Source organism: Lottia gigantea (assembly GCF_000327385.1).
Source record: "Lottia gigantea unplaced genomic scaffold LOTGIsca_9, whole genome shotgun sequence".
Lineage (NCBI taxonomy): Eukaryota > Metazoa > Mollusca > Gastropoda > Lottiidae > Lottia > Lottia gigantea.
This window is the reverse complement of record NW_008710950.1, coordinates 2588011-2609741: the sequence shown is the minus strand read 5'-3', so window position 1 is coordinate 2609741 and position 21731 is coordinate 2588011. Positions and strand designations below refer to the sequence as shown.

General features: G+C 31.8%; 2 protein-coding genes across 2 annotated transcripts; one reads left to right on the top strand and one right to left on the bottom strand.

Moving 5' to 3' along the window:
- Positions 1–4599: 4599 nt before the first annotated feature.
- On the bottom strand, positions 4600–8996 carry LOTGIDRAFT_205920 (hypothetical protein). Its single transcript, XM_009068314.1, has 8 exons — positions 8710–8996; positions 7884–7995; positions 6992–7056; positions 6849–6875; positions 6500–6595; positions 6317–6369; positions 5771–5881; positions 4600–5408 (listed from the first exon to the last, which is right to left on the bottom strand). Exons 1-8 carry the CDS (start codon positions 8866–8868, stop codon positions 5270–5272), a joined length of 762 nt encoding a protein of 253 aa, XP_009066562.1. The 5' UTR covers positions 8869–8996; the 3' UTR covers positions 4600–5269.
- Positions 8997–10491: 1495 nt separating this feature from the next.
- LOTGIDRAFT_108931 (hypothetical protein) lies at positions 10492–21652 on the top strand (the record flags this gene model as incomplete). The annotated part of the gene is made up of 25 exons (XM_009068313.1): positions 10492–10609; positions 11295–11465; positions 12157–12292; positions 12581–12624; positions 12897–12966; positions 13252–13376; positions 14280–14351; positions 14667–14812; positions 15041–15122; positions 15301–15403; positions 15571–15709; positions 16219–16389; positions 16953–17012; positions 17197–17366; positions 17639–17760; positions 17986–18059; positions 18177–18260; positions 18448–18572; positions 19049–19206; positions 19652–19789; positions 20281–20336; positions 20536–20658; positions 20831–20892; positions 21131–21187; positions 21562–21652. 25 exons carry the CDS (start codon positions 10492–10494, stop codon positions 21650–21652), a joined length of 2697 nt encoding a protein of 898 aa, XP_009066561.1.
- Between the last annotated feature and the right edge of the window lie 79 nt (positions 21653–21731).

Below are 21731 nucleotides of genomic sequence, written 5' to 3'. Positions count from 1 at the left end.
TGATGATATGCGTAGGATTTGTCGACACTGTTCCTATATTTGAGCTATTGGTGCAAGGAAAACCACAAAGCCCAATCCTACTGAACATCTAATTTCTTACTTGATTAGTATAGTATCATAGAAGTGATTATTATGAATGAAAAATCAATAAAATTATAAATTTACAATGTTTTGATTGTTATGAGGCATTGCTCTTGTCTTTCGAAATGCGTTCAGTCTGTAGCTTGTAAATACTCGAGAACCTTTCACCAGCCCTATGAAAATAAAACAATTTAAGAAATATTTGATATGAGTTATTGCCCTTGTTCTTGGAAACGTGTAAAATGCACAATTTTGACAAAACTGGTAAAATTGTTTATTATCAACAAACGATGAACTCTATCACAATATAACTTGTTCTTTAGCTAGTAAACACTGAAGAAGGCACAATTATTGATAAATTTAGATAAATTTAGATAAAACTTCATAATAATCAAGTAGGAACCTCATTAAAGTGTTGAAAAATATCTTAGACTCGACCGACTCACTCTTTTGGGCTGTTTGTTTCCAGATGTCAGAAAAAAAATACAGATATTGATACTGTTTGATTGTAGCATGTAGTAAAGGTTAGTAATGATACAGATGTTGATTCTGTTTGACTTTAGTATACAGTAGTAGAGGTCAGTAATGATACAGATATTGACGTGTTTGAGTGTAGTGTGTAGTCGAGGTCAGTAATAATACATATATTGATAGTGCCTGTCTGCAGTATGTTCTCTAGGTCAGTAATAATACAGATAGTGATAGTGTCTGACTGTAGTATGTAGTATAGGTCAGTAATAATACAAATATTGATAGTATCTGACTGTAGTATGTAGTCTAGGTCAGTAATGATACAGTAATGATATTGGTAGTGTCTGACTGTAGCATGTAGTCTAGGTCAGTAATGATACGGCTATTGATAGTGTTGACTGTAGTATAATGTCTAGGTTAGTAATGATACAGATATTGATAGTGTATGATTGTAGTGTGTAGTCTAGGTCAGTAATGATACAGATATTGATAGTGTTTGATTGCAGTATGTTGTCTAGGTTAGTAATGATACAGATATTAGTACTGCTTGACTGTATTATGTAGTAGAGGTTAGTAAGGATACAGATATTGATACTATTATAATAGAAGTATGTAGTCTAGGTTAGTAATGATACAGATATTGATAGTGTTTGATTGTATGTTGTCTAGGTTAGTAATGATACAGATATTGACAGTGTTTGACTGTAGTTTGTAGTAGAGGTCAGTAATGATACAGATATTGATAGTGTTTGATTATAGTATGTAGTAGAGGTTAGTAATAATACAGATATTGATAGTGTATTGTATACTACAATCGACCACTACCAATATCTGTATTATTACTGATCTCTACTACATTCTACAGTCAAACAGAAACAACATCTGTATTATTACTGACCTCTAATTCACATGTGAGTTTGAGGCTCAAATTTGGACGGTGACCTGTGAACACTATTACTGATTAGCTAAAACAATCCCGTTTCTGAGACTAAAGTATGATTGGTCAAAAAGTTGGCGTAACTGTCCCTTTTAAAAAATTATTTGTCCTGGTCGCAAAAAAATTGTTCCATGCTGCATGAATCGAGTTGAAAAGTGAGCCATGTTTCCACTTTCTTGAGAACTTTAAGTAGTTTTCACAATTTTCACATAATTCATTTTTTTGTTTCGAAGTTCATTTTAATTCTGGACACTAAGAAAAATAGAATCCTTTAGAGAAACAACATTGTGTCGGTGAAGGCAAGTTTCTGGACGACAAATTGGAAGAGGTTTGAATGAAAGACTAACAAGTCAGTTTTTAGTCACATGATAGCGGACGGGTCCTTTTTAAATTTATAAGTGACCAAGTTTAAAAATTAAACACATATTTAAACATTTTGTCCAAATTTTGTGGATCATGGGTTATTGTGTCATAAAATATTGTGGAGCGAACGGACCCAGGGCGAACGATCTAGGGGCAAACATGATAAAGACCGAAAATGTATAGGGGCGAACGCGTTTAACCTAGGCCTGCGCTTTTATGGGATTTTTATTCTCATATCACCCTAATATCCATAGGACACAACATTACAATTTTTGTGGAAATATACATTAGGTCTACTTACTCAGTGGCGTAGCCAGGATTTCATTGACGGGAGTGAGGGGCACATTTACCCTCTTTTTGGCTTTCCGAGGGAACTACCCTCTAAATACGCCACTGTAGTAACTTGTAAAAACGCAGTAATATTAGGAGAAACATTGCATAAAATGCAGGAATTTATTTTCAAAACTTATTCTCACACAAAATACCCTTACGATCGTTTGAGGAAGTTTACTCCTCAATTGATTTTGAATAGATATACTTGTAATAAGCCTGCTTTCCAATTCATTCAGAAGGTTAAAAGTAAATTTGGACTAATTTGTAATTAAAATCTATTGCCGAAAGAACAAATGAATGTACACCAAATTTCATACAACGCGGAAATTTTTAGATAGGTTTGAATTGAGAAGTATAAATCCTTGAACCATGAACTCTTCACAATTGGCCTTGACATTTATTTGTAAACAAACACGACATTTTTTTTCAAAAAGCGAATTTTTGATGAAAATGATGATTATTTGATTGCTAAATTGTTATTTTATATATTTAGGTAGTTTTAAGCAATTTTTTCCGAAAAGAATATCAAATCATGACTAATTTTATTTACCACGCCGTGGTAAATAGCTGTAAGGGTACTTATGGCTATTTACCACGCCAGTAGTAAATAGCCACTGCCGTGTCTAACTGACTTGTGCTTAAAATATTTATGTCCATTCGACTGCTAACCTCACATTTAACTCCCTTCAAAATAGAAAACTCGGCTCATGTCGTATGTGTCCAGTGTATCGAAAATAAACTTCCCGTTGTTAACGTGCAGCCGGGAAATATCACAACCTTCGGGGCTTGTCATGGGATTTTTAATTAGCATTAGCATTAGCGGGTAATGATGTTGAGATCAGTTGGGTCAGATGATGACGGCGACTTTGGCAATTGGGGTGACCAATGCACCAAGAGCAGAGTCCAACACACGACCAACTGATCACTCACATTGTGCTAATAGATGAAATCAAACTAGTTATCACTACCCACTGAACTATCCCCGTCCCACTGTCGTAGAAATTGACTATCCAACTCACTACCCACTGAACTATCCCAGTCCCACTGTCGTAGAAAATGACCATCCAACTCACTACCCACTGAACTATCCCAGTCCCACTGTCGTAGAAAATGACAATCCAACTCACTACCTACAGAACTATTCCCGTCTCACTGTCCTAGCAAATGACCATCCAACTCACTACCCACTGAACTATCCCAGTCCCACTGTCGTAGCAATTGACAATCCGATTCACTACTATATGAATTATCCCAGTCTTACGTACTGTCCTAGCAAATGTCAATCCAACTCACCACAGTCTGAGCATTTCCATTGTCACTGCCCCGGCAGATGACTATCCAACTCACTATCTATTCCTCTTTCCTATCAGATGACAATGTAACCAAATACTGGCTGAGCTATTCCAGTTCCACTGTACTAGCAGATGACAAATCACTTCTGACTGAGCAATCCTATATGTTTTGATCGCCAACTTATTTAGGTTCTCTGAAATCTAACCGATCAAAGCTGTCACAAGTTAAATTTTTTTTTTTTTCTTTTTTTTTTTTAATTAAAATTAATAACATAACATACATTTGTACAATTAAGATACATAATTGTTACATACAAAGGTTATTCTTCTGACGTTATTTCTAGTCTATTAGCATAGTGCACAAACCAATTCCCGTTTTCTGGCCTGAGCTCTATTTCAAATGTAGGGCCTACCCGTTACACTTTTCAGGATAAAATTTAAAATACGACGCCCGGCTTCATAAACGTGCATTTTCTTGAGTCATCACAGGTCTGTACTATCAGATATCATATCAATGTCAATTGTCCAATCAAAAGAAATTTATTTTCCCTGGAATATATCGTGACCTATTTTAAAAAAAAACCTGTTACCGGTTACCTCCCTTAAACATTATTTTTGTTATGTTTGCCGCCAAAATTGACCCCAACATGATTTGATCCGCTTGATCTTTAAAATTGTTCGGCCCAGTCGTCTTCTTACATTAAAGAAGGGTTGTTTGTAATACATTTTAGTATGCTCTTTGTCCTTCTGATCTACTATGACCAATTTGGACCTATTTGATATATCTTTTGGTCATTGTCACAGTTCTGTTTAAATCATATTTGTGCAGATGCAATGTAGTCTGAACTAGTTGCTAGTACCAAAACAATTTTTTTAACTTTGACGAAATTCGGTGTTGAATCCTTATATCCAAGAAAATAGGTTACACCACTGTAATTGACATTGGTTGTGTGGTCTAAACCAACTTCAGTTACTAACAAGTTTAAATTACTATTTTCAACTCTCTTCCCCCTTTTGTTGTGTATGAATGTCAGGTTGTATTCAAACAGTAATATCTGTTCTGTTCATAGGCTACTTAATTTATTACTCCACAGTAATTTAACAGTAACATTTCAAAAAATTAATATGTTTAGGCTTTTTTATTTTCATTTTTTTTTATATTTACATATTATAGAATGTACAAAAAACAAAGAGACAAAACAAACATTGTATGATTTTAAGCAGTAATTTGTATGGTTGATGGATTTCTTGGAATAATTAATAGATTTAAAAATAATATTGTCATCTTAGTATTTGATTTACTAGCAGATAAAGCTTCATTTGAGCAAAATGATTTTCTGTATAATAATAAAGTCAAGATTACCTCTAAAAAAATTAAAATACATGATTGGAAATCCACATCTACAGAAACGTCTCTCTCAATCAATATATAACAATTTTAAGGATTTAACACATTCACACAACAAATATTATTTACACTAACGTTTCTCTTTCATACTCTCACTACATTATAACAATACCCACCACATAGTATATACCTTCATTTACTTATCAAATTACTGAGGTGAACTGGCCAAATTCCGAGTTCTGATATGATAAAACACATGAGAAGATTCTATTTTAATCTCACACATTAAATATTTAGAATTTGTAAAATGAAGGTATACGCTTTTTGTGTAGCATTGTGGGTAAAAAAAAAACACCATATCCCTGGTTTATAATATGAAATGAACACTAAAACAGTTTAAAGCATCCACAGTTAGTATAAGTCACTGGCACACACAAAGACATTTTACTGATTTCCTAATTGATTTCCTTGTCCCCAATCATGTCTACCTCCTCCTCCCCTATTATTATCTTGATTTCTTCTACTGGAAGGAGCCTGACCAAAACCTCCCATTCCACCTCTTCTGTTAGGAAAGTATTTATATCTACAAAATAAAATGATAGTAGTTTAAATAAATTTAATCTTTATCTATTTAGAATTTCAGCATAATATAATAAAAAGTGAAGCTAGAGTTGCTTAAGTACATGCCAACATGGCGTCATCCATTGCTAGTTTGAAACGGACAATATTCCCCCTCCCCCTTAATTTGTGCATTTGGAGCTATTCACACTCATTTTCAGAGTAAAGGATAGCAATTAAAAGCAGCTACATTCTGCAGAATCGCTATCATTAAACATTAGGTTGCTATGGAAATGATTGGTTGAATTAATTGAATAAAATACCTTTTGTAGTATTTACTGTTAGATGTTGATGAATAATAATCATAAAAATTTAAATAAAACTTACAGAAAAGACGGTACATTGATCATTCTGTTGCCACCAAAATCTTGTGGATATTTAAACATTAGGAAGAAATAGAGATGTCCAACAACAATTCCTAATAATTCCTGCAAACCTCTGAATATACAATAATAAATCCAATGAAATGAATAGTAATAATATAAATATAGAATTCTTGTAGCAGACAAAAAGAGAAATGTCTGTTATTCATATATCGATTCCAATATTTTTATTTATTTTGTTCACAAGGTTATCTTCTCCTGATATTTTGGGGTATTCAAAATTTGAACGTTTTGTTGATATAGTCTTTGACACCAAGTCATCTTCTGTTGCGTAGATGAAATGGAAAAGATGATTAGGTCTACTGTATACACTTGACGTCATCAACGCATCGATAATAATGGATACACTTGGATTTGAAGGCTCAAATTTTGACGGTAAGTTGTGAACATAATTACTGATTAGTTCAGCAGAACAGTTCCCATTTATGAGCCCAAGGTATAATTTACTCCCGGAAATGCCACACCTGTCCCTTTAAATAACTATGCTTACCCTTGTCCAATAACCATATTAAAAGCTAGTAAAACCCATGGTAAATACATAGCCTGAAAAACAAAATTAAAAATAAAACATTGAATGCATTTTTGGTTAGTGGAAAGAATTGTTTAAAATAAAAAGAAACAAATAGTCAAATAAAATAAGTACACATTAGAACTTCAGTAATAAAATACTTACCTTAAATCTTGTTCCAAACCAGAATGATACTATTTGATCTTTATTTAGTTGACACCATACATACAATACACTTAATATCATAGGATCCATTAATAACTATAATAATAACATTATTAATTATTAACTCAAAACCTTTGGACACATGCAACTTGTCAGTTTGAAGATAAAAAAAGCACTGATGTAATGTCATAAATATATTAAAAATATTTTAAAATATCTCATTGATTCAGTCAATACTTTAGACTATAACAACTAAGTAAATACCGGTACCCATATAGATGAGATTCTCTGCTATGATATTACAATAACCATAGTACCGTATCGATACATAAAATTGATGTTCACTTACCATTAAATCTGTAGCAAAACCAAGAATCTATTCAAACATTAAGGAATATAAAAATAAAAGGAAACAGAATTTCATTACATGTCGTAGGCTACATAACATAGAACACAGAATTACGCCTAAGGTTTAATCATTCTAAAGGATACAACAAGACAAATCCAGTTAAAAAATAACATAAATATATAATCAGCAGGTCTACCATCAAATATACCTGAAATAAAAGTACAGTAAATAGACTGCGTTCATGCGTTGAATCCAGAACGAGGCTCATAAAACAAATAAACAAAGGTAACATGGTGTAACTGCAGTGAAAACCCCACCTTGATGTTTCTTAGAGCCTCCTCCTTCTCCAGTCCAAGTAACTCAAAACTTATCATATTTACATCATAAAAATCGGAGTTGATTAAGCTATTATCATACTTTCAGATGAAGTTTACAATCACACATTTTTTAGATAGGGCAGTTTTAAGCCTATTTTCTCACTATTGGACGTGTGTTCAGTGACGTCACATAGGCTGTTCATTCATATGACGTCGCCATCTTATTAATGGTAGATTGAAACATCTGTCTGTCTTCCAACCTCTGATAGCTATTTGGACAGATGTCAGCTGGTGTGGAAATAATAAGCTCTGGGGTGCAGGAGTTTTAAACCTATTTAGATAATTGGATCTGCAAAACCCAGGTATATTTGGAAAGATGAATATTATTGTAGTTCAGTCATACCATCATTTTCTCCCTACACCAATTCCATATCCACCAGAGGCATGAATAGAAGCAGATGTTTTGGACTATATTAATGGATGATGTAATGTGAGTTATGAACCTTGCTTTTAGTTTCTCAAAAACATGAATAAGGTCTATGGTTAATCACTGGCTCATTGGTTAATGAGTGTACATCAAAAATTAGGTTAGCACAATAGTCTCTTAAACCTTACAATAGCTTCTTTATGACAAAAGAATTTTATAATTCAAGAATTAATAAGAAATGTAGTTTAATATTTGCAAGAGTAGCTAAGTAGTACAAAATCATAATCTTACCAGTTTCTAATCTTGTTGAATAAGAATATAGAAAATATAAATTTATCAAGTAATGAAACCCTTTAGGTCCAGCAATAGGGTAATACAGTACAGCTGTCAATGGCCTCCAAAACTGTAAAAAATAAAATCAATAATATGACCATACCTTCGTATAGTACAGTCAAGTCACCTAATTTCGTGCTAACCTATTTTTCATGCATTTCCGGAAATGATTCATAATTTACATGTACGCATTTGATTTTTTTTGATAAACATGGGTTATCTGTACAATGTCGGCTAGTAGAATGAATCCAGTAGTTTCAAGTAGTTTCGTGTCAGCAGAAAACATCTATGGAACACAATGTGGGCCATATTCTTATGTTGTTTTTGTAAATCATGGTTATTTGAAGGATAAATACTAACAGAAGTTTATTATACCCCTGGGTATCCATACAACCTGTTTTTCTCGACTTATTTATAAATCAAACATTGTACACGAAAATAGGTGACGCATTTTGCTGCCGTTGTCGAGTTGCTTACTCATGAAATATGGGTCAAAGTGAGTGATTCATAAAGAAAATCGAAACAAACCAATTTTAAATATTTTTCAGAATATCTGAGAAATAATCTAAGACATAAAAAAAAAATTTCTGTTTTTTTTAACTTTGACAAAATGCATTGTTGAATCCTTATATGCACGAAAATAGGTTACACCACTGTGTGTAATACTTAAAATACCGGTAGTCAAAATATTTATAATTTACACGTTTGTTAAGTTGACTTATAAAATACCTGGGTATCTTGCTTATTATCATATCTTTAAAAATATGAAAATAAGAATCATTACCTGAAATTTATATATGAAAGATTGGAAATGTAAAATCATCCACATAGGAGAAAACAAGCCGATTCTGCCAGCAAGTGGCAAAACAATGGAACCGGTAAACCAATATTTGGTAATTGGTGGTATACTTCGGAACCAATCTCCAATATCATTTGATGCCATTTTGACAGTAGTCAGAGTGAGGTCTCTTGCAGTAAATGAATGGTTATTAACTTCAGATATTATGAAATAATTCAGGTTTCTTCAAATTGACGTGGCTTCCACAAATTCATTCCTCAGACCGGAAGTTTTGGTTTTGTACAAATTGTAGAGAAACTATAACGATGAAACGAAATTCTAATGAAAAATAGTCTATCACAGATAGCAACTTTAGGCAAAGTTTTGCAAATAAGTTATGAGAAATTTTTATGTTCTAAATTTAGTTCTAATTAAATTGTTTTTGAAATTTTCGGTTTTTGTTTGTTTTCGTGTTCTTTACATTTTTAGTTAACCCTTCTTCATAAACAAGAGGGAGGGGTAAATTATTAATTTGGATTAAGCACCAGGACCTATTTACTTTAGGTAGCTTTGCGGCCTTTGCGTATCATAAGATACTGCCACTGGCATATTTGTAACTCCCTCCTTACAACTAAACTACAAGTACCTCATCTCTGCTCTGTGTCAAGATGTCATCTCTCTGAGCACTGCATTGTCCATCCAGGCGTCCTCTGATATAATTTTGTTACGGTCAAAAATATTGTCAATTCACAAAACTTGGAGATAAATTTTAATTGGTACTTTGATCTAAGCACACTTAGACTCCATGGAAATATAGGAACAAACTTACTGTGCATTCCCTTCCCTTCCATTCAAAAAAATTCTGACTGCCGGATCTAGTGAAACATTGTCTATTTAAGCCCAACGCAGACGAGGAACGTTTCTGTCGACAAACAAAAACATCCAACAAATATATTTGTTTTCCGTTATCTGCAGACGACAAACAACATTCCACAGACGACAAACATTAACTCGAACAATACGCCAGTGCCATGGAAAATCACATGACCTCAAAATGGCGACGTCTAGAAGAAAATGTAAAATTGCGTTATTGAAAAATATCTCCCTTTATTGAAAGTCTAAAACTTTTAAGTTTATATCGATGTTGGCACAGAATACATTACAGTCACATGAGGTTGGGCGAAAGGAGGTAAATGTATCGGTTGTTTCCAGGGCTTGTGCTTTTTCTTGCATCGCAGCGTACTTCTTGTTCCTATCTGAATAGTCGGGTGAAGAAATCATAAACAAACAGACAGATTGCGACAACATATCTACTAAAATCTGCTCCTTCTCCACAGTCCAAAATTTTGTGTGTCATTTGGTCTGGCTTCGATCGCTGATTGGTCTTTCGTCGATGATTGTTCGGCGCTAATGTTCGTCGTTAACGCAGATGGCGAACAAAGAATTGTTCGGGAGGCGAACAATTTTAAAAATCAAACGTTTGATTTCACAAACAATTCTCACATACATTTTTGTTCGTGTTTCTGTAATCCGCAGACGGTGAAAAAAATGATCAAAACCAAATTTTTACGATTGTTCGCTTAAAATGTTCCTCGTCTGCGTTGGGCTTAGCATATGAGGTTACTACAGTGTTCAATTAATGCCAAGTTGACAAAATCTCCAACCAGTTCCTTCTGGACGACCTGATAAAGACCCTAAATAAGGTATGAAACTTCCCTTCCAAATGAAATATTAATTGTAGCCTGCATAACAATTGTAACATATATTTATTTGTTATAGGTTAATAAGATGATTGGGTCTGTTGGAGCTCCATTAGTGACTGGTATATCTCCTAAAGAAGGTCCTCCTGGTACAAGAATAACTGTTAGAGGGGAAAATCTAGGAATAGATGCCAGAGATTTGATAGGTAAACTAACAGTACTGTAAGGCAAGATTTGATAAAAATTACTTGATGACTTTTCTGATAAAAGTAAGACGGTGACAAAAGTTCCAATTCTACAGCACTTCGCTAGGGTGGGGTCCATGGGGGCTGGGGCCCAGCAAGTAAGAAATAAGCCCCAGCAAAACCTTCTCCAGTTCAGCATATTTATTTACAGTGTCTTTGTTCAAAATAAAAAAGATATAGATTTTGATATGTTTTTGGCACCTCAAAATTGTTAGAAATGAGTTCCAGCACCAATTCATTCCTGATGACGGGGTTAAAAAGTACCGGTAATCAAATACTCTTCCTTGGGTCTTTTCATTTTAGATCCTATATCAAAGTTGAAATTTGAGAAAATAATTGAAATTTAAAAGCAAAGAGGTTTCACAGATGAATTAATTGAGAAAAAAATTATGCTTCAATAAACCATAAACCAGCTATGTTGATATTGATAAGGATCAATTTCACCCAATGTTTAGTGACACTGTTTCCATACCTTTTATTATGAAAAGATAATATAATTATTTGGGCCAAGGTGTGATCACTACCCATTAGTGGCCACCGGTATAATTTACATTGTCAGTGTTATACAGTATAATTTAATGAACTACATTATGTGTTGCATGTATCATATATTTTACATATTAATGCAATTACGAATATGTTTTAGGTTTAAAGATATGTGGTGTAGATTGTTTATTATCGGCTGAATGGAAATCATCAAGTAAAATAATAGCTCGGACTGGACCAGGCAAAGGTAAAGGTGATGTTATTATAACAACCAGATCTGGTGGTAAAGGATCCAGTAGTATCGGTTTTAGAGGATATTTTCTTCAAATAGGTATTATATTTTTATATTACCAGTTACTCAGAATATGACCAAATAATACAGAAACAATTTTAGAGTCATTTACAGTAGTATACTCTGTGTAATCCAACATACATTGGGACATAGGTTTTTTTTTTAGAATAAATATTGTGGGCAAACATTTTGAAAAATTTTCCTCTACGGTTTTAAATGTCACATATTGTTGTTTGAGCTAAGCCAAATTTCATAGTTTGCATAGCACATGGCACTTTCATGATAACCAAATTGCAGTTTCATAACTAGAGTACAGGCAGGCTTTGCACGACAATTCGAGCATTGCAACTAAAACGATAGCTTGATAATTGTGATAAAACACGAAACAAAGAATGGTAAAGTTGCTTATTTCCGTAATATTTGGTGTAATGACACAAGTACCTCAAATAATGACACAAGCCATTTGATCTAAATGGTAGTGATTAATCAGCAAAATTGATATCAATTGATTATCAATAATACAAGCGATTATCAAGTAATTAAGATGAGTAGATGTCTGATTATACAGATTTTTCTGAATGTTGAGACCACTTATTAGTGTTGTAATTCGTAATACACAGAATGTCGGAATACTGTCGGAGTTTGTTCAACAAATATATGCAGTAAACCAGCAATAGTTGCTATGTCTAGTACCTAGAACAATAATGAGAATATTATTATATATTTAAAGGTCCATTACAAGAATCTGCTGTATGGATAGATGAATCTCAAACTGTACCAGCTAATTTGGCTCATGGTCGTCCCTCATCACCAATGTCACCTAAAGAAGATGAAGACCCTTTAGGTTTATCTGATGAAGGAGATGGGTAAGATTTGTTGTAGTTTTGTGTAATCTACTGATTTAGATTATTTAAAAAAAGATTTAGATGTCTATTATAAATGCCTGTTACTGTAAGTTTTCCACTAGTTGTTGTTTTATTTTTCAAATTTTTACCTTAAGAAAGATATTTATTCAAAGGATTGTCATCAATGAATAGTTTATCTGTAAAATACATGGAAAAATGCCTAAATGACTCTGAGTATAGAATTCAACATTAACTTCTGTATTTTTGCACCCAGTCAGAATAAGATGACTATGTGACATTCCTTTTCAGTGTTAAATTTACAGAAGAAGAATTATTAGAGATATTTCCAGAAGGTAAATATTTATTAGAACAATTTATGTTTGTATATATTTTATAAAGAGATGTAAAAGTTGATATGATATGGGAATTTCAGTAAATTTCGGAATTTTTGTGCCTGAAGATTAATTTTTCTCCCATATGTATAATATATATCTGTACTGAATATTTTCAATAATTAGTTTCAAATTAATATGAATTTGATTTAATTCTTATTTGGTAGTGCTCTAAAAAAAATAGTTCATAATATGTACAGTGTAAATGTTATCTTTCTGATTATTTTTTACAGCATCAGGAAATCTATCATTAGAGAATTTTTCACCAGTTTGGTATTTGTTAGAAAATCATTGCAGTGCTAGGTAAGTTTTTAATTTTTCAACAGTCTGATAATTCTATTGAATCTTGACTGGTTTTCGTAATCTTGGTGATTTCAACATTTTATTTGTTCACAATTTTGCAGTGGATATTTCATCACTGGACAGTGGACTGGACTGATTCTCAGTATGTTGAATTTCAAAAAATATCAGGATTCTGTTTGGGATATGTTGAGAAAATTCGATTGTAACTAGTAACAAATTTACCCTTGTCTGTAACCTAAGTCTGGAAGGCTAATCTTTACTAATTTGATATTATTTGTTTTTCAGTTTTGACGATTTAAAAGCTGGATTAGGGTATTTACAGAGAAAGGCCAGTCAAAGATCACAAGGACCTATAGCTATAGTAAAATCAAACCTCAGTACAATATTAGAATGTTTAGATAGCTTAGCTGGTAAGTTTCTACTGTATTTGCTGTAATTTATGATACTATATTTATTTTTCTTCTTATAAATAGCAGACATTTAAATTAGTCTATAAGTATGTAAGTTATTGTTGTCAAGTAAATAGTAAAGTATTGGTAAAGCTTCTCTTTCGAATTATTTTCTTTTTCTATTCATCTACGGTTACACTGTTAAAAGTGTTCTTCAGAATGGAAAGACTTGTAATAAGTAAGCCCTTTATGCAGGCAATCAAATGAATGTTTACAGGCTACAGTAAAAATTACAAAACGATTTTATGAAACGAAGTTTGAGTTTACATAAGAATTAGACAGGCAGATCTAATCTAATCTACCGATAATGAAAAATAATCCTGAAACGACGTCTATGTTATATAGGCCTATTATAGACCTCGCAGATTGACACTGACAGTATAAGATACTGAGAAGACTTCAAGATTTCGTTTTTTAGTAAAAGTAGGGCTACTGTAAAATTTATTATAAAAGCGAATGTAGATTCTACCGGATGTTGTTATAAAAAGTGTGTCATGTGGGCTTAAAATGCACATTATCGGGCGAAAATAGATCAAATTACCATCTTAATTGGGGGATTAATTAATCAGGCAATGATAATATTATTACGTGATGAGATTAACGCGTGTTACCGGCAATTAAGATACAAGTGATGATAGATATTTTGTTGATTTATGGTAGAGAATTTGAACATTGAAAACGGTAGGTCCCGTGAAAATTTGATCAGGAAAAAACAAAAATCGGTAGAATCGGTCATCCCGCCGGTAGAGCGGTAGACAACATCCAAAAACGGTAGAAACCCGACAACATCGGTAGATTACACATGTATGAGTGTTATGTGTTTGGGCTTAGATCAGTTAATACAAAAAATTATTTATATTTTAGCCATGTATGAAAAGTTTACTAAGGATGATTTAAGAATAGATTGTATGAATTCATATGCAGTTCTGTTGATGCGTAAGTAAAGATACTTTGTATATTTTAAGATTTTCTCGATTCTTTTATGTACTTTGTGTAATCCTGGAGAACTTTTAGGAAAACACTGGATCAAGTTTAATTAGGTTTTTGATTTGTTGTGAAATTTTTGAACCTAAAGAGCCTATCAGACTGTCATGGATAGAGAACCATGCATTTACCTGAAATATATACCTCAATCCAGGCAAAAAAAGTTGGAATAACACAGACTCAATCTTTTGTGTATTCCATGACATTGTCTTACTTCAATGTTGTTGGTTGTAAAACAAGGATAAATATTCATGTTTTATTTTCTAGAGGCTAAATCATGTGCAGACGGACTGTTTCAAGAAGTTCTAGGGAGGAAAGATAAAGCAGACTCCACTAGAAATGCCCTGAGTGTTCTACAGAAATTCAGATTTCTTTTCTACATGCCTTACAATATAGAGAGAAATATACAAAGAGTATGTCAATTGTTTAATGTAATCTTGTATACATGACAATTCTTTTTATGTAGATCTATATGTTTTGCCCTGTGTTGGCTTACTTTCCTCAAACTTACTGGGGTCATGTATTATAATTTTCCAGGACCAACTGTTCTATTTTAAGCTGATCTTTTCAGTTTTATGCAGACCAAATCTTGTGGTATTCCATTTTACTTCTAAGTTATATTAATATTTGAATTATTTTAGGGCGATTTTAATATTGTGATCAATGATTATGAAAAAGTCAAGTCATTATTTGCTGAAACCGAAGTGGGAGTTTTCAAAAAAGGTATTTTCCATCAATTCTTTAATTAGCCAGTTGATGAAATAATGATTAATTGCAAGGGACAGGAACATTTTTGCAAAAAAGTCTTATCTTATTTTATCATTTGATATTTCTTATTAATAATATATGTGATCAGATGCCATGATTTCAATGTTTTGTTTTATTTTTTTCATTATTATAGTTTATGAGGAAGTTGAAAATAAAATCAGAACGTTTTGTAACATGTTACATAAAAAGTTACTAGATCCTAAAATAGGTTTAGATGAACAGAAGAAACTCATAAGGTAAACTATATTTCTTTAGTCATTGTCATGAGAATATCATTGGATGAATTAGTCTGGTAGAATGAAAAATCAAATGGCAGAAACTTGACTCAAGTGAATGATGAATTATTCAATAGTAAGCTAGAGCTCTCTTAGCACTTTTAATAGTACTTATTAATCTATTGCAGATATTTGATAAGTTTAGAATATGAAGGTGATCCTGCATGGGAATGTTTAGATAATCAATTACAGAATATAATCTCTGCATTAAATGTATGTAAAGATTATCACATTGCTGTAGGTAAGTGTATTTTCTTTTATACTTGTGTAACAGGTAGCCTACCACCTCTTTCCTACTCAAAGTTAATGATGACAATACTTGATATAACATGAGATTCCATTGTTTGACCAGAATTTTTTTTGTTTATTTTTGTAGAAAAAATGAATTTAGAAAATGAACCAGAAGGTCCGAAAGCATTGAGATCACCACTTAAACCAGGTAACAGTTTAAAGATTATAGTTTTTGGAGTATTGAAAAAAAATTACTGCGACAAGAACATCATAATGTTGGTTAGATCTCCAAATTTCTTCACAGTGGTGTAGCTTATAAATTATTATAAAGATATATTTTAGTGTTAATAACATTTTAGATTCCAGGATTTCTAAGACTTTATTACTGGTAATGATTATTATATTTTTAGGTATTCCCTCAAACAGAACCTCTTCTGGTAAGTATTCCATTGCTAAGGCCACCCACCCTATTTAAGCTTTTTTCAGAAAAATGTTGGTAAATACCAAATTTCTACATCACACTCTGTATCACTTTAAATTTGAAGTTTCATACTTCCGAGACATTAAACAATATTATTTATATTGAAGGTTGGAAGTTTAAAACACCACAGAAAGTTTTATTTATTGAAGATTTAACAGATATTATGATGGAAAAATTCCCAGATTTTTGGAAATTGGGTCAAGCGTATTTCTCTGGAGATTTTAGTATTAAAGAGGTTTGTTGAATTTAGTTCTTACATATACCCAAATTTAATTTTGGCGGTAAATAAAGGCATTTTGCAGGTAAAGAAATTGTATCAACATAGCAGTGCCAATTCCTTTTTTAGCCCACATAGTGGAGCATATGTATATTTTTGTCGGTCAGTCCATCCTCAACTGCTTGTAAATACTTAAGAAGGCACACTTCTTGACTGATTTTGGGGAAACTTGGTGGAATTCTTTAATATCACCCAAGGATGACCCTATTAAAAATCAATTTGATAGGAGTTATTTCCTTTGTTCTTTGAAGTGCTGTTCTTGCCAAATGTAGTTACCCAAGCAAACACATCAGTGGGAATATGTTACCTGGCCTGGCAGCTATAATTGCTTATTTTGAAAGGATCTTTGCATGTAATATAAAGAGATACCAGGTTGACACTTTCAAAGAAATTTATGTGACCTATGCTGAACCATGTAGGTACCGCCAGGTTAACATCAAACAACCGGTCACAGTGGCGAGAAGTTTGCTTCTTGCTGAATCTGCTCTCCTTTACAATCTGAGTTTTTTTTTTATCTGCAGTCATCTGGTTATAAACCTGATTCCAGTAAACATGCTAAATTACGAGTAAGTTATATTTTTGTTTATAATGAATTAAACTGCTTAGAAATCACATACACATTTATTGTGTCAGGAATAATGAACATTACCAATGTATCTAATGGTGGTAAATGAGTTTGCTTCTATGCATGAATAATCTTATATTTTAATTTTTATATTTCTATTTTGAACTTTTAATTGATGATATTAATTGTGATTATTTTAGACTATGATAAAAGAACTAGTAGGTTTATATACTGCATTTGTTCGAGCAGCCATTCTACCAGAGTCATTAGAAGATGTAGGAGATATACAACTAGAAAAACTTGGTGTATGGCCTAGTAGAAGACAAGATATATCCGGAGCTTGGTTACCACATTGTGTCAGACATATCAGGTTGAAATTTTTTTTTAATTAAATGAAGAACTTTATGACAACCATACTCGACTAAAGTAGGGAATTAAAAATTTTTAATGGCATTGTAGAGCAGACAAAAAGTTCTTTATTTGTTTAAAAAGTTAAAATCCTAAGTTGTGCTTGGAATTTCATCTTATTTCATATTCACTCAAGTAATACTGAACATTTAATGGCCTGAAAAAAGAAAATCCTTATGTCTTATAATATTCAGAAAGCAATATCATTTATTTTTTATTATTATTGTTTTTCAGAACCAGTACATCAACTTTACAAGATTTAGATGTTCATGGTGAAGCATTAAATTTAGTACAAGAATTAGCTTTTGATTTACGTACCCATTGTATGTTTACCTTACTGAAACAAGCTATAATAGGTTTGTAAAGAAAACATCTCATTTCATCAGTATATCCAAAACGAATGAAATTTTTTAGCTGTAATAATTTATAGATGAATTAATCTTATAGAAAGTATCTATATTCAGTGATTATTAGATTCAATTTATCATTTCAAGGTAATCATTCATAACAATATGTTAATTGTTATTATTAATTAATAAGCAAATCTGTCAGCCTTATTATTTGAATTGTTATGTTTGTAGATGTAAAGCTGCTACATAATAAAGAAACATGGGCTATAGAATATGGTGATGAATATGGAGGTTCAACTCAACTGGTAAATTCTATTTTATATTCTTTCTATCTATTTCAGTAAACTTGTATGCCTTTTTCAAAATGTAAAGACAAATGTTTAATATTTGTAACTTTTAACACAATGATGATTTATTTTCAGCCTGTATTATTTGAGAATATTGTTAATGAAACTATATCACACTTACATGAAGTCGTTGTATTAAATAAACCTGGTGAACCAGAGGTATGTTCTATCATAGTATATATACACTTTTATGACCTAGTTTTCAAAGTGCTACCCAACGGTCAAAATCCAGTAGTTTAATAAGTATGAAACTCTAGAGGCACAGTTGAATGTGCTTAAACTGTTAAACAGGCATTATGGTAAGGCTAGAATGGTTGAATTTTAACACTGTTAACTTTCTTTCCAGATATTTAGTCAGCGACCAATACAGAAAGAAGCGACTATATTATGTACTCAGTTATTACAGGCGTTTGCATTATGTATGGAACAGTTATCATTTAGTCCACCATTACACAAAATAGACTCTGCACAGTAAGCTTTTAATTTGATTTAACCTAATCTCACATAATAAATGAAAGAAAGTTTGTTATGTCAGAAAGTGAGCTGAAATATTTCAAGATTTCTTCATGGTTACTTTATGTGTAGATACCCTATTGAATAGGTATGTTCTACAGTTATAAATATTTATACTATAAGTGTTGTATCTGATTTTAAAACATAAGTCACACATTGATATATTGAATTTGTATTTTATTTTTATTTCAGAGCTCAACCCATTAAAATGCACCTTGGTTTTGATTTTGATCTTGATCAACTTGAAGATCCCATTCCTTCATTAGTAAGTTATTTTCTTTATTTTATAAAATGGATTGAATTATTCTAACCATTGTTTTTCTTTTTCATTTCTGCAGGTTTAAGAGCTGGTTTATAAATAACCTCAAAATACATTCGACATAGTTTGTTCATTTTCATTATCTAAAACTAGAGTAGTGAAGTAAGATCTAAAGCTCCATTTCAATTCATTCTAAAATTTTGTTTGTACAGGATAAAAGATTAGTCATAATGCTGAGTAATTGTGCACATACAATGGAAAAAACGGTTCCAAGAATTATTGAAAATCTGAATAAACATGGTTATGTTGAAATGAATAAAGCTTTAAAAGTAAGTTAATCTTAATTTCTGTTTCATTTCAAAGTTCTTGGTACCCATACTCTTTTTCTAATCTGTGTTGCTTAACTTTAACTATTGCCTTAATGGTTTATGCAGATGAGCTTGAAAGGCAAATAAAGGATTCCTTACCTCTGAGAAAAGTGGTTATCAGTTGGTACATATTTGGTATACTAAGTATCGGTAAAACTTAACATTTCAATATTCAATGTATCAAACACTATTTCCAACTGGGTATCTTCTCATTCAGTATTCAGTATAATATTACAGCATTCATTTGTCTGCTATTCTGTTCAAACTCAGTTTGATATTCAAACTAATATTTTTCTTTAGCTTTACTTTTAACCTGTCTTTCTGTCTCATATAATTCATATAAATATTTTAAAATGAAGTGTATTTTAATAAACCTTATTTACTGAGCTGTGTTGTTTAATTGCAGGCAGCTCAACAAACATATATGGAATTAGATCAGAAGTTATTTCAAGCATATATTGAACAGAAGACAGATCCTATCATTGGAACAATGGAACCCAATATGTATAAATCAGGTTTTAATTGGAAAACTTGGAAACATATCACTGGTAATTCTAAAACTATTTAGAATTAACGAGAAATTATTACACTTGTAAGGTGTTATAAGAGATACTCAACTGTAGAAGCACTGGCCTAGGTCACAAGTAGAGACTATATATTTCAGCAATAGAATACATCAATATAAAAAAGAAATTACTTGTGGTATAAGGAATACAGTTGTGTCAATATCATGATTCTAAGATCACTTTTTAGTGTTGAAAATGAACATGGGGTTTGTCAAAAGTTATGTAAACACACACTCAGTAAATGACATCAGTCACATCTAATATTGTTTTTTTTACATTGAGATAAAATGTCAATATAGGTTAATGCTGTCGCTTTGGTCCATAACTGTACTTCTAGTTCTATACCATTTCATATCATATCATATCATTTCAATAAGGAATGTGGGCCACATGTTTTAATTACATATCTTGTTGAAGTTATTATGTAGAAGGAATATTCAATATGATTTCTTCACAACCAATTATAATTTAAGGTGTGAGAAGTTACCTGAAGGAAGTTATTATTAGTATCATTGAAGTACATGCTGAGGTAAGATGACTGAATCATATGGCAGGGTAGATTTTTTACGCAGCACATATTTGAATAATTTTGACATGATTTGGATCAAGAAAATATCTTCAAATATTGCTAAAACTTACTAGCTGGAGAGGTTTATTAATTTTGAAAAGCACAGGTCTATATCTTTGTTCGAGATTAAATTTTACCAGGTTTTGCTTTATATATTTAGGTGTTTTCCATATCTCCAGCCTTTATAACTCGTGTTATGATGAAAGTAATGGAGGCTGTATGTGAAGAAATATCTAGAATTATTCAATGTGTTACAGCATTTGGTACAATAGGTGCTATACAGGTGAATATATAACTATTTAATTTAGACAAGAATAACCTAATCTAACAGAAATAGATCATAAATTTACTTTTTATCTTTTATGTTTGATATTGTAATATTGGAGTGAGGGTTAAGCAGGACCATGTAATATGGGTATGATACTTAATTTTGTTTATTATTGTTTATTTGTTAGGCTAAACTAGAATTAAAGGCCCTGGAATCAATAGTTGTATTATATGAAACAAAGAAAATCAGGTAGATCAGTCAGCTTTCTATTTATTTATGGTAAAGATATAGAGATTATATCAAATTCTTGAAGACGGACACAACATAGTATAACAATTAAGAAATTTAAGAAATTGTCCTATATCAATAGTTTGTAGGTGTCTTTGTGTTTGGTAAATTTTCATTCTGGTTTTATCAGAATTTGGTATAAAATCATATCTTTCCTCTTGGGTGGCCTTATATATATTTTTTTTTGATACATTTATAGGGGATGTTTTAAAGAAGCTTATGATTGTTTACCAGCACTATCAGGAGAAGGAAAACAGTGAGTATTTCCTTTAAAACTAAACTATGTTTTATCGTGCTTTTGAAGGGGACATTTGACCATCATTTGGCCCTGTTGTCTTCAGGTCACAGCTAATAGTGGCCCTTGACCGATTGGTACTGCATTGTTTTGCTGTCAAAAAAAATGACCAGTGTAAAAATATATTATAAGTAGCCTACTGAAATGAAGTATGCATATTATTAGGGTACTGATATCTCACTGCAGATTAAACATTTTCTCAGTACCTGAGAATGACATATACCTGGCAGCCAATTTAACATAAAAACAAAATTGCGGCCATTTGTATTATTATAAATATGCTAAATGTTCTATGTCCACTTATGAAAACAACCCAAGTTATTTTTCTATTTCAGAATGGTAGATAAATTACTGTCTGAATTTCAGTCAGATATGAAAATTCAACTGATGTGTTTTCAAAGCGATGATAATTCTAGTGTTGCATAGAGCAAGAAACTGTTATGTTGGAGAATTATTGTGATAAATTTGTATACAAAAAAATGTTATTGTATAGCAATGTATATTT

Coding starts and splice junctions, on each gene's coding strand:
- LOTGIDRAFT_205920 (XM_009068314.1), bottom strand. CDS start 8,868: ATGGCATCAAATGATATTGGAGATTGGTTCCGAAGTATACCACCAATT. Junction 6,596..6,848: donor GTTTTGCTACAGATTTAATG/GTAAGTGAACAT, acceptor TTATTATTATAG/TTATTAATGGATCCTATGAT. Junction 5,409..5,770: donor ATCAATGTACCGTCTTTTCT/GTAAGTTTTATT, acceptor TTTATTTTGTAG/ATATAAATACTTTCCTAACA.